Source organism: Urocampus carinirostris, chromosome 1, assembly GCF_059441175.1.
Source record: "Urocampus carinirostris isolate Australia breed hairy pipefish chromosome 1, RoL_Ucar_1.0, whole genome shotgun sequence".
Taxonomy (NCBI): Eukaryota; Metazoa; Chordata; class Actinopteri; order Syngnathiformes; family Syngnathidae; genus Urocampus; species Urocampus carinirostris.
In genome coordinates, this window is record NC_142349.1 from 74,079,291 (window position 1) to 74,092,038 (window position 12,748).

Consider the following 12,748-nt stretch of genomic DNA (forward strand, 5'->3'; position numbering starts at 1 on the left):
GGGAAGAAAATGAGAGTTCTTGCGATATATTTGGAGCGGAAAATATCAAACCAGGAGCATACTTCCATTCTGGCGGATTCCCAGGAGCCCCGGGAGCAGAATATCGAGGTCACGGAAAAGCAGGAAGGAAGGAATTAAAAAAAAAGGAAGGAAGAAAGGAACAGTTGTCGAATAAAAGAAAAGGAAGGAAGGAAAGAAGACACAGGTAGAACCAAAGGAAGGAAAGAAAACAAAAATGGTGTAAAGAAACGGAGGTACAAAAAAGAAAGAAAGGGGTGATTGAAGGAAGAAAGGATGAGAAAACGATAGGGCAAAAGAAAGGAAAGTAGGAAGGACAGAGGGGATGAAGAAACAAAAGTAAAACAAAAAGAAGGAAGGAAAGAAAAACGGCAGGAAAAAAAAGTAAAGCAAAAAGAAGGGAGGAAAGAAAAAAGGAAGAAACATAGCTACAAAGAAAGGAAGAAAGGAAAGGAGGCACACCGGTAGAACAAAAAAGAAAGAAGGGAGAAGATAGGGAAAAAAACAAAGGTACAACAAAAGGAAGGAAGGAAAGAAACAAAGAAGGAAGGGAGGAAGGAAGGAAGAAAAGAAGGAAGGAAACAAGGATGTTGAAAAGAAACAGAGGTACAAAAAAGAAAGGGGTGATTGAAGGAAGAAAGGACAGAAAAACTGTAGGGCAAAAGAAAGGAAAGTTGGAAGGATGGAGGGGATGAAAACACAAAAGCAAAACAAAAAAGGAAGGAAAGAAAAAAAAGAAAACATGGGTACAAAAGAGGAAGAAAGGAAAGGAGGCGCAACGGTAAAGCAAAATGAAAGAAGGGAGAAGGCACAACAAAAGGAAGGAAGGAAAGAAACAATGAAGGAAGGAAGGAAAGGTAGAATAAAATTGAAGAGAACAATGAAGATGAGATAGAAAAAAAGGAGGGAAAGAAATAATGAAGGAAAAAATGGGAGAAGAGAAAGTAGAACAAAAGAATGAAGGAAGAAATTGAGAGAATGAAAGGGGGGAAGGACAAGTAGAAAAAATAAAAGCAAAGAATGAAAGAAAGGTAGAAAAAGGAAGGAAGGATGAAAAAATAACGGGGGAGAAAGAAAACTTGAACGAAAGAAGGAGGAAGGAAGGAAAGATAGAATACAATTAAAGGGAACAATGAGTAAAGATAGAAAAAAATAAAGGAGGGAAAGAAATAAGGAAGAAAGAAAAGAAAGTAGAACAAAAAGGATGAAAGAAGAAATGGAGGGAATGAAAGGGAGGAAGGACAGGTAGAAAAACAAAGTGAAAAATGAAGGAAAGGTAGAAAAAGGAAGGAAGGATGAAAGAAACAAAGGGGGAGAAAGAAAACTAGAAAGGAAGAAGGAAGGAAGGTACAGAGAAAAAGAAGAAGAGAGGGAAGGAGGTAGGAAGTATAGGGGGAATGAAAAACAGAAACAGAACATAAGAAAAGAAGGAAGCAAGGAAGTAAAAAAAGGAAGGGTAGGAGTAAAAGGGGAAGGGATAACTCAATGAAAACAGACTTTTGTCCCTAATGAGAAAAGAGGAATCCTGGTCCAAATGGAAGTATGCCCCGTTTAAACGAGGAAGGGACTGTGGGGATTCCAGGGTTCCGTAACGTGCCCACTGCGGTTTCTATGCCGATGCTTTGTTGATGTAGAGTTGCGTGTTGAGGACGTAATCGATGACCGGCTGGCACAAATAATCCACCACGTGACCGTCGCCGTGCTGCAGAGCCAACCTGGAAATACAACACACGTCACTTCCTCTCCTTCAAAATAAAAGCGGACAAAGTCTAAGCTCACTCGAAGGCAGGGGTGGGCAACTCTTTTGCTTTATTTTATTTCATTTTTTTGTACATCTCACAATAAGGATGATTTTTCTGGGATAAATGACTTCAAAATGTAGCAAAATGGGAAAATAATCATCAAATTGAAATTGTGTATCATTTAGCGCCTTCTAGTGGGAATTAAAACAACTATATTGATTCGAATAATAAGCAAAAAATACATGAACTGTTATATAAGTTTGTATTTTTTTTTCAAGAAAGTTGCCTTTATTTGATACAAAACCCCCGAAACTGTGTTTTTTCTCCTTTTCGTTTTTGTTTCTACTTGTTTTTCTTTTTTTCTTTTCTTTTTCACCTATTTTTTTTTCATATTTTCTTTTTCCTGCTTGTTATTCTCGTTTCCCATTTTCTTTTCATTCTTCTTTTTTTCGTTTTCTTCTTCTTTCCTTGTTTTCTTTTTTTCCATTTTTTCTTTGTTTTTCCTTCTTAATTTTCCTCCCCTTTTTGTCACGGTTGCCATGGTGCCCAATTGGCCCCGCCCGTGTGGCTTTCCGTCTTTTTAAGCTCAGTGCGCTTTCTCTTCCTTTGTTTGTCCGTCAACAAACTTCTTCCCCGCAAGACGTGGGTTCTGACTCGTTCCTGTTTTCCTGTTGGTATTTCCCAGTCCGGTATTGTTCCCGTTTATTTTTGTCCTGTTTAATATCGGTTTCCAGTTTTGTGCCTGTCTATTTTTGTCCTTTTTATTATTCTCTCCAGCTTTCGTTCCCGTCTAGCTTGTCCTGTTTTATTTCGATATCGTGTTTTGTTATCAATCCTGTCCCATCCTGTCCGGTATCGACCCCATCTGTGTGATATCAACTCGGGCAATTGGAATCGATCTCGTTGGTCTCTGGCTTCCTGTCTTTTTCACAGCAGACCGCTGCCTAACGTGCATGACTCCCCATTTCCCGTAAAATAAAAGGCTTGTGTGAGAACGTCACGCGTTTGGGTCCTGATCCTGTTCTGGTTCTTGACACTTTTTCCTTTTTTTCATGGAAGGCCGGGCCAAAAAACAAAACAGTTGCTTTTTGGCCACTCTGAGTCTCTGTAGTTGGTTGAGTTCCTCGTGCGTTTTAGCACTCGTTTTTCAGTCGCACGACACAGTATCGCTACATCCTGTGCTCAAATATCACACACTGTCTCTTTAAAACGTGCAAAGTGTTCTGCCTCCGATTCAGACATAGTTTGATATGCTTTTACCATATTTTTTGCATTGAATGTTATGCAAGCTGAAAAGAAAAGAAGAACAGTTGAAGGCAGGACGTTTTGAAGGCACTCACCTGCTCTTGGTGGAGCTGACGTGGGCCATGGGATGCTTGCCGTCGTCCTTGACCACGATGATGTTGTCCTGTTTCAAAGGACGGCGAGTTAGACACAAAACGAAGGAAATGAAGGAAAAAAAAGAAGGTAAGGAAGAAAATTGAAGAAATGAGGGAAAAGAAGGAAGTAAACAGATGAAATGAGGAAAAAAAACGTGAAAGAAGAAAAACAAAAGGCAATGAAGGAAGAGAATGAAGGAAAGGAAGGAAATAAGGAAGAAAATTGAAGAAATAAAGAAAAAAAAAGGAAGTCAACAATCGAAATGAGGGGGAAAAGGAGGAAGAAAACAACGAGAGAGAAGAAAAAAACAGGGCAATGAAGAAAGAAAATGAAGGAAAGGAATGAAATAAGGAAGAAACAAAGGAAAAGAAGGAAGTCAACAATCTAAATGAGGGAAAAGGAGGAAGAAAACAACGGAAAAGAAGAAAAAAACAAAGGGCAATGATGGAAGAAAATGAAGGAAATAAGGAAGAAAATTGAAGAAATAAAGGAAAAGGAGGAAGAAAACAAAGGAAAGGAAGAAAAATACAAGGGCAATGAAGGAATAAAATGAATGAAAGAAAGGAAGAAAAAGGTGGGAAATGGATGAATAAAACGAAGGAAATGAATAAAAAAAAGGAAGGAAAGGAAAGGAATGAAATAAGGAAGAAAATTGAAGAAATAAAGGAAAAGAACAAAGTTAACAAAGGAAATGAGGAAAAAGGAGGAAGAAAACAAAGCAAAAGTAGAAATTAACAAGGGCAATGAAGGAAGAAAATGAAGGAAAGGAAGGAAGAGAAAGGTAGGAAATGGATGAAAGAAATGAAAGAAAAAAAGAAGGAAATGAAAGAAAAAGGAAGAAAATTGAAGAAATCAAGGAAACGGCGGAAGAAAACAGAGAAAAAAAAGAAATAAAAGGGCAATGAAGGAAGAAAATGAAGGAAAGGAAGGAAGAGAAAGGTAGAAACGGATGAATAAAACAAAGGAATTGAAGGAACGGAACCTTATGTTTGCGCAGCACGGCCGACTGCTTCATGATGCGCTCGGTGTCGGCGCCGTCACGAGGGACCACCACCATGCCGAAGTCGCCCACGATGACTTCCATCTGCAAGCGCACAAAATGCCTTCGCTCACTCGTCCCTGACTTCGATCGGACGCTGCCGTTTCGCCACAATGGATTCCGAAAAACACGTCTCGCATGCTCTTTTTCGTTAAGGCCGGACTTTTTGCAAGAGAAAGTCACGATGCCGTGTCCTCGGCAGGCGGTATGGAAGGCAGGAAAGAGGGGTTTTCGACGGGGGGCTTACATCACTGTCCTTCCACAGGCCAGGGATGCAGAAGGACTCCAGGAGGTCACTTCCACACAGGAGCAAGATGCGCAACTCTGCACATCCGGGGAAGGAGGGAGGGAAGGAAGGAAGGAAGGGAGGAAAAGGAAGGAAGGGAGCAGTACATAAGGAAGGAAGGAACAGGGGTAGATTAACAGGAAAGAAGGAAGTCAATATGGAAAAAGGAATGGTAGAACAAATTCTCAAAGAGGGAAGAATGAGAGAAGTAAGACAAAAAGAAGGAATAAAAGGAAGGTGGAAAATTTAGAAAACAACAGTAAAAAAGGAGGGAAAGAAGGAAGGAAGTACATATGGAAAGATGAAATTTAGAAAAAGGAAGGAATGAAGAAAGTAGTTTAAAGAAAGGAACAGTGGAAAAATGAAAGAAGGAAGTAGAACCAAAGGAAAGAAGGAAGTATGGAAAGAGGAAAAATAGAGAAAAGGGGGTGAGGAAGGAAGCTCAGATGGAAGGTGAGAATAAAGGAAGTATGATAAAATGAAAGCAGGAAGTATAGAAAGTAAGAAAAAAAGAAGAAAAGAAAGAGATGAAGTAGGAAGGAAAGAACAGGGGTAGGACAAAACGAGTGAAAAAATAGAGGTAGAATAAAAGAAAGGAAAGAAAAAAAGGAAATATGGAAAAGGGAATGTAGAAAAGGCAGAAAGGAATTAAGCAAAATAATAGGAAACAGTATGGAAAGAGGAAAAGGTAGAAAAGGTGAAGGAAGGAAAAAAGGAGGGAAGTGGAACAAAAGGAAGGAAGGAAGGAACGGGTGTATAACAAAATAAAGGAAGGAGCAGCGGCAGAACAAAAAGAAGTAAATATGGAAAAAGAATTGGTAGGAAAAAAAGAAAGAAGGAATGAAGTATGGAGGGACAGAAGGAAATATAAGAAAAAGGAAACATGGAAAAATTAAAGGGAGTAAAAAAGGAAGGAAGTAACAGAGGTAGAAAAAAAGCAAGGAAAAGGGAAGAACGGTAGAAATAAAAGAAGGAAGAGTAAAGAAAGAAGGTAGAAAGGAAGGAAGTAAGGCAGGGAGGAAGGAAGGACGAATGAGAGAGATCCTGAGCGGCGCTCCGGTTTCCCAGTGGACACAAACGAGGCGTTTCGGAGACTCACCTATCTCCTCGTAGGTGAGGGCGGGGCCCAAGTTGGCGTTCTCGTCTGCGGTTTGGAAAAACGAAAATGAGGGGGATAATGCGGCGGAGAAGGCGGCAGAGAAGGCGGCAGAGAAGGCGGCGGAGAAGGCGGCAGAGAAGGCGCCCACTCACCGATAAAAGTGAAACGTTCCATGTGGGGACGGGCGCAGCACACTTTGCCCAAACTCTCGCCTAGCTTGCCCAGAAGTTTGACTGCGAAACCACAAAACTCTAGTGAAGGCGCCCACCAATGGGATCGAGTGGGCGGAGCTTACCGGAGGTGGGTCGGTGGTTCAGGTCGTTGCGGTTCCGGTAGATGGGCGGAGCCTGCGTCTGCGGCTGGCCAATCACGGGCGTGGTGACGTTGGACAGGATGCAGCCTGTCACTCTCTGCCGGGTGGGCGGGGCCACGTTTTGGTTACCGCGGCGATAAGTCAGGGTAGCTAAAACTCGTGGCCTGGGGGCCAATTGTGGCCCAACGGATGATAGTTTGAGGCCCCACGCTTAATTACCAAAGTTTGAATGGACGATATGTATTATTTGACGCCTCCTAGTGGTAAAACATATTCATTAAAATAAACAATATTCATTAAAAAAAAGTATATACTTTGTGAGCTATTCTTGTACACTACTACGGTACTTCTAATTCTTACTTTTTCTGTTTTTTTCCCTTTTTTACTTTTTTCTCTCTTTTTCCTTATTTTTTTTAATTTTCATTCATTTTTCTGTTCCTTTTCGTTTGCTTTTTTCCCTGTTACTTTTCTGGTTCATTTTTCCTTTTTGTTTTAAATTTTTTTAATCTTTCAGTTTTTCTTTTGTTTTCTTCCACTTACTTTTCTTCTTTTCGTTCTTTTTCCTTTTTATTGTTTTCTTCTTTCATTGTCCTTATTTTTTAACATTTTCTGTTGTTTCTCGGTTCTTTTCTTTTTTGGATCTTTTTCATTTTTCTTTCCTTCCTTATTTTGTATTTATTTTTTTATTCATTTTCTTTCTCTTCTTTCTTTCCTTGTTCTTATCTTTCTTTTTTCCTTTTTTTCAACTTTTCTTTCATGGAAAAAGGCTGTGCAAAAAGAGAGAAACGGTTTGGACACTTATAATCTCCATAGTTTGTCGTTTCCCATGTGCTTTCGAGCACTCGTTTTTGGTTGCGCTAACTACACAGCGGCACCTAGAGGTAAAATTTTACACATATTACACAAATGTGACCCACGCAAAATACGGATTATTTTATTACTGATTTTATCATCTAATCTATTCTAATCTAGATTTAATCAACATTTAATCAAGATTTAATCTAAAATAGATCTAATCTAATCTAATCTACAGTAGGTTTGGTGTCAAGGCACCCCTAATAAATACCATAAACATGTTTTGGCGGGGTCCCTAAAGCCCTCTGGCGGCCAAATTGGGTACTGCAGTTCATGACTAGTGACCATTCCAAGCAGCCCAATCCAATCTTCTATGGGCCCGCCAATGCCGCATTCTTTTTATGTGTAGCACAGAAAAACAATACTGGAGAAGAGTGGAATGTTTTAACCCGATGCTTTTGTGAAGACCCCAATTTGGTCCCCCCGGCCCCTAACTCCGGTGGGCGGCCCCCAGGGAAACGGAGTTTGAGAACCCTAGGCTAGCACAGAGGGACTCACCTTCATGAGGTCTCGGTGATGCTCCAGGACGCTGCAGGTGGTCTGCCAGGTGTCCTGGTAGCACTCCCAGGGGTCCACCCTGGGGACACAACACAGACCCTCAGAGGAGGCGGAGCTCAGCGTCCTCGGCCAATGGCGGCCACCCACCTGATCCAATCAGACGACTGCACGGCCAACTGGCACATGGTCAGGCGATGGCGGCTGGACACCAAACCCTGACAAAACCGGGACACTCTCTTCTGATTGGTGTTCACTCGATGTGGGCGTGGCCCAGTTACATTTGACCGCTACATTGGACCATTCGGTCTTCGGCACAAGTTCTTGGATTCTGGTCTATGGTGGACCGTTTGGACTTTCCCTTCTGAGAAGTTTTGCCCTTCGCTCCGGTTTCTATTGCCGGTTGCTATCTGATTTTTTCGGTTTTCCTTCTTGCATTGTTTCTGTTTTCTTGACTTGTTTTTGCTAAGTAACCAAAGTCTCGTGTCGGAAGGATGGAAAGGAAGGAAGGAAGGAAGGAAGGAAGGAAGGAAGGAAGGAAGGAAGGAAGGAAGGAAGGAAGGAAGGAAATAATGGAGGTAGTTCAGGAGTAAGGTAGTAAGACAGGAGGGAAGGAAATAAAGGGCAGAGGAATATATGGTGGAATGGAAAGAAGGAAGGAAGGAAGGAAGGAAGGAAGGAAGGAAGGAAGGAAGGAAGGAAGGAAGGAAGGAGATGATAAAAGGAAGAAAATAATGGAGGTAGTACAGGAGTAAGGAAGTAAGACAGGAGAGAAGGACACAAAGGGGGAAGGAAAATATGGTGGCAGGAAGGAATGAAGCGTTCTAACAAGCGCTAAGAAATGTTGACAAATGCTAAAAATCACTAACAAATGCTAACAAATACTAATTAACGTTAAGGAAGGCTAAGAAAGGCTAAGGAAGGCGGAGCGCTACTCACGGCTTTGCCGTAGGCGTCGTGGACGGGCGAGATGATTCCACCAATCACGATGAAGCGTCCGCTTTTGTGCAGGTGCTCTCGCGCCTTCTCTGTACAAAAGCGCACAACAAAGAAAATGGACGCCCTCTGACGGTTTTGAAGTCGTAGAAAAATTCACCTTGGCCAGGTGCCGAACGGACTTTTATCCGAACTCTACTTTACTCATTTAAAAAATAAAGAAAATATAAAACAATAAGAACAGAGAGTAAATATATATATATTTATAGAAAGAAACTAAATCATATATATTTTTTAAAAAGTACCAAAATAAATTAATAATCAAAATAAATAAGAAAAAATAAATCATAAAGCTAATACAAAAATAAAAGAATAAAAAACAAAGAACAAATAACAAACAAAATAAAGGAAATAGAAAACAATAAGAACAGAGAGTAAAAATATATTTATAGAAAGAAACAGAATAATAAAAATCACACAAAAAAGTGTCAAAACAAATAAGTCATAAAAATAAATAAGAAAAAATGAATCATAAAGAAAATATAAAAATAATAAAATAAAGAAATATAAATAGAAAGAAATAAAAATGAATAATAAAGCAAATACAAACATAAAAGAATAAAAAACAAAGAACAAATAAACAAAATAAAGGAAATATAAAACAATATTGAAAAATTCTTGAAGAAATATGAAAAAAAACAGATAATAAACAAAATACAAAAATTAAAGACCAAATATTTTAAAATAATTGTAATTAAAATATAATACAATTATAAATAATAAAGAAAATGTGAAAATAAAACAAATATAAAGATTCATAAAAAAAAAATAAAAAAATATAAAAACACAATAATTACAATTGAAAATAATCAAAAAAAACAACATGAAATAATGAGACAAAATAATGAATATATAATTAAAAAATAATGGAGGAAATATAAAAATGAAATAATAAAGAAAATGTGAAAATAAAACAAATATAAAGATTCATAAAAAATAAGGAAAATATAAAAACTGAATAATTAAAACTGAAAATAATCAAAATAAACAACATAAAATAATGTGACAAAATAATTAACATATAAAAAAATTTTTTATGGAGAAAATACAAAAATAAAATGATAAAGAAAATTTCAAGATAAAATCATAATTAACCTAATACAAAAAGGAAATTCTAATGATTAAAGAACAAATAGCAAACAAATTACAGAAAAAAACAATAAAAATACATATTAAAAATATTTAAAATAAATCTTGAAAAAAAACACATGCGAATAAAATATATTGGATAAATAATAAAAAGGAATTAATTACAAAAATGAAAGTAATAATTGGCAAACTACAATATTTTTATTTTTTTCCTCTCTTTTTCCTTTTTTTTAAATTTTCTGTTGTTCCTATTCGTATTTTTCTATTCCTTTTCTTTTCTTTTTTTTCCATTTTCCTTTTCCTTATTTGGTTCATTTTTCATTTTTTCTTTTAATTTTTTTTCTCTTTCAGTATCTTTTTTTCCTTTATTTTCTTCCACTTGTTCTTATTTTCGTTCTTTTTTCTTTTTATTGTTTTCTTCTTTTATTGTCCTTATTTTTTTTTACACTTTCTGTTGTTTCTCAGTACTTTTCTTTTTTGTTCTTTTTCATTTTTCTTTCCTTCCTTTAAAAAAAACAAGAAAAATACATATTAAAAATATTCAAAATAAATATTGAGAAAAAAAACGTGCGAATAAATATAGTGGATGAATAATGAAAAGGAATTAGATTACAAAAATAAAAGAAATAATAAGCAAACTATAAAAATACATTCATAAATAATGAGGAACAAATAGCAAACCAAAAAAAGAAAATATAGAAAAATAATACATCATAAAAAATAAATAATGAAGAAAATAGAAAAATAATAAAATAAAGAAATTGTAAAAATATAAAATAAATCATAAAACATAAAAAAATAAAAGAATAAAAAACAAATAATAAACAATATAAAGGAAATATAAAACAATAAAAAGAGATAGTCACAAATACTTAAAAAATATGAAAAAACTGATAATAAACAAAATACAAAATAAAAGACTATATATTTAAAAATAATAATAAAAAAAATATAATACAATTATAACGCATTACAAATAATAAAGAAAATGTAAAAAATAAAACAAATATAAATATTCTTAAAAAATAAAGAAAATATAAAAACAGAACAATTAAAATTGAAAATAATCAAAATAAACAACATAAAATAATGACACAAAATAATGAATATATAATAAAAAGCTAATGGAGAAAATACAAAAATAAAATAATAAAGAAAATGTCAAAATAAAATCATAATAAACCTAATACAACAAGGGAATTCTAATTATTAAAGAACAAATTGAAGAAAAAAAACAATAAAGATACATATTAAAAATATGTCAAATAAATATTGAAAAAAAACATGTGCAAATAAATTATACTGAATAAATAATGAAAAGGAATTAGATTACAAAAATAAAAGAAATAATAAGCAAACTTTAAAATACATTCATAAAAAAGAAAATATAGAACAATAGTACGTCATAAAAATAAATAATGAAGAAAATACAGAACAAAAATAAAAAAAAGACATAATAAAACACAAATAATAAGAAAACATAATGAAGAAATAGAATGAATTAAAAACTAAAAAGAGAACATGATAACTACAACCATGAAAAACAAAATAATGACTCAAATGAAGAGAATAAACGCAAACATTTAGAAATGGAGTTGTCCCTTTTTTACATGCACCCTAAAAAGACGTCACAAATAACAAAAGAAAAGGATTTTGGGGGTTCTTCTTCCTGTTTTGACGGATGAAGATGATATGATGCGTCACATGGGGTGGGGTTCGGGTTTTAGGGGGTTTGTTTATTTTGAGGGGGAGGGGCGTGGGGGTGCTTTGAGGCCCGGAAAACGACGAAAACATACAGCCAGCCGAACCCGAACGAAAAATACCGAACCCGACCGAAATTGACCGAACCCTCCCGAACGGTCCCTTACCGAACATATGTAGGTGTCCCTTGGTGATGGGGTTGAAACTGCCGCACGACAGAAGAATGACGTGAGTTTTAGGGTTTTCTGGCATGGCGGCGACCCAAAAACGGTTCCGGTTCTGGTTCCTAAGATTCTGGCTATTTGGTTTTGGATTCTGAAGAGAGAAAGAGAGAGACGACGCAGCTCCGATGAGAAGGATGCGACAGAGAGAAGGGGATGATGGCGGAAGTGACGTCACGGAGTAAGGTGCGTCCAAGGGGAGGAAAAGAACGGGGGGAGGGGGGTGCACAGGGGCTGAACCAAAATCATTCCTTAATAGGGGGTGGTGTCATTTTCTTTTGCTTTCCCTTCCTTTTTTTGTTTTCATTTTCTATCTTTCTCAATCTTCCTTTTTCTTTCTGTCTTTCATTCTCCCTTTCTTTCGCCTTTTTTCTCTTTTTCTTTGTCTCACTCTATTGTTATTTCTAGATTTCTGTCTCTCTTTGCTTTTCTTTCTCTTTCTTTCTCTTTTCTTTCTTTCTTTCTTTCTTTCTACCATTATTTGTCTTTCCTCATTGTATTGTTCTTTCCCTCTTTTTTGTCTTCACCAATGCTATCTATTTCTTTCTCCCTGTCTCTTTCCTCTTCATTTCTTTCTTTTTGTCTCTTTCATTCTCTTTCTTTCTTTCTTTCTCTTTCTTTCTTTCTTTCTTTCTTTCTTTCTTTCTTTCTTTCTTTCTTTCTTTCTTTCTTTCTTTCTTTCTTTCTTTCTTTCTTTCTTTCTTTCTTTCTTTCCTTCTTTGTTTCGTTCTTTCTTTCTTCCTTCATTCCTTCCTTTCTTCCTTTCTTTCTTTCTTTCTTTCCTTCTTTGTTTCGTTCTTTCTTTCTTCCTTCATTCCTTCCTTTCTTCCTTTCTTTCTTTCTTTCTTTCCTTCTTTGTTTCGTTCTTTCTTTCTTCCTTCATTCCTTCCTTCCTTTATTCCTTTCTTTCTTTCTTCCTTCATTCCTTCCTTTCTTCCTTTCTCTCTCTCTTTCTTTCTTTCTTTCTTTCTTTCTCTCTTTCTTTCTTTCTTTCTTTCTTTCTTTCTTTCTTTCTGCGCCGTCACGAATGGCAGCCACTCCAGCAGCTCCCGTGTTATTTTCGATTGTTCTCGATTGTTCTCAGCTCAGGGATGCTGCTGGAAATGTGAATTTCCCTTCGGGGGTGAACAAAGTATCTATCTATCTATCTATCTATCTATCCTCCCTTTCTTCCTTTCTTTCTTCCTTTCTCTTTTTCTTCCTTCCTTTCTTTTTAATGTCACTATATTTACTCTCTATATCTCTTTCTACCTTTCTGTTTTCTCTCTCCTCTTTTTCTCTGTATGAATTTCTCTTTCTGAGTCCCTTTCCTCCTTGTATTTTTCTTTCTCTCTTTTTTGTCTTCCCTATGCTATCTATTTCTTTCTCCCTGTCTCTTTCTCACCATTTCTTTCTTTTTGTCTTTCTTTTTGTCTTTCTCTCTTTCTCCTTCTTTCTTTCTTTCTTTCTTTTTTCTTTCTTTCTTTCTTTTTTATCCATCCATCTATCTATCAATGGTATCTATCTATTGTATC

At 36.1% G+C, this 12,748-nt stretch overlaps 1 protein-coding gene across 1 annotated transcript; it reads right to left on the minus strand.

The window, feature by feature from the left end:
* Nucleotides 1–1,353: 1,353 nt before the first annotated feature.
* Nucleotides 1,354–11,407, minus strand: nmnat2 (nicotinamide nucleotide adenylyltransferase 2). Its single transcript, XM_088350609.1, has 11 exons — nucleotides 11,181–11,407; nucleotides 8,167–8,255; nucleotides 7,378–7,445; nucleotides 7,231–7,309; nucleotides 5,860–5,974; nucleotides 5,717–5,797; nucleotides 5,565–5,609; nucleotides 4,427–4,503; nucleotides 4,123–4,224; nucleotides 3,101–3,168; nucleotides 1,354–1,733 (listed from the first exon to the last, which is right to left on the minus strand). The coding sequence occupies exons 1-11, from the start codon at nucleotides 11,263–11,265 to the stop codon at nucleotides 1,628–1,630; spliced, it is 915 nt and encodes a 304-aa protein (XP_088206735.1). The 5' UTR covers nucleotides 11,266–11,407; the 3' UTR covers nucleotides 1,354–1,627.
* Between the last annotated feature and the right edge of the window lie 1,341 nt (nucleotides 11,408–12,748).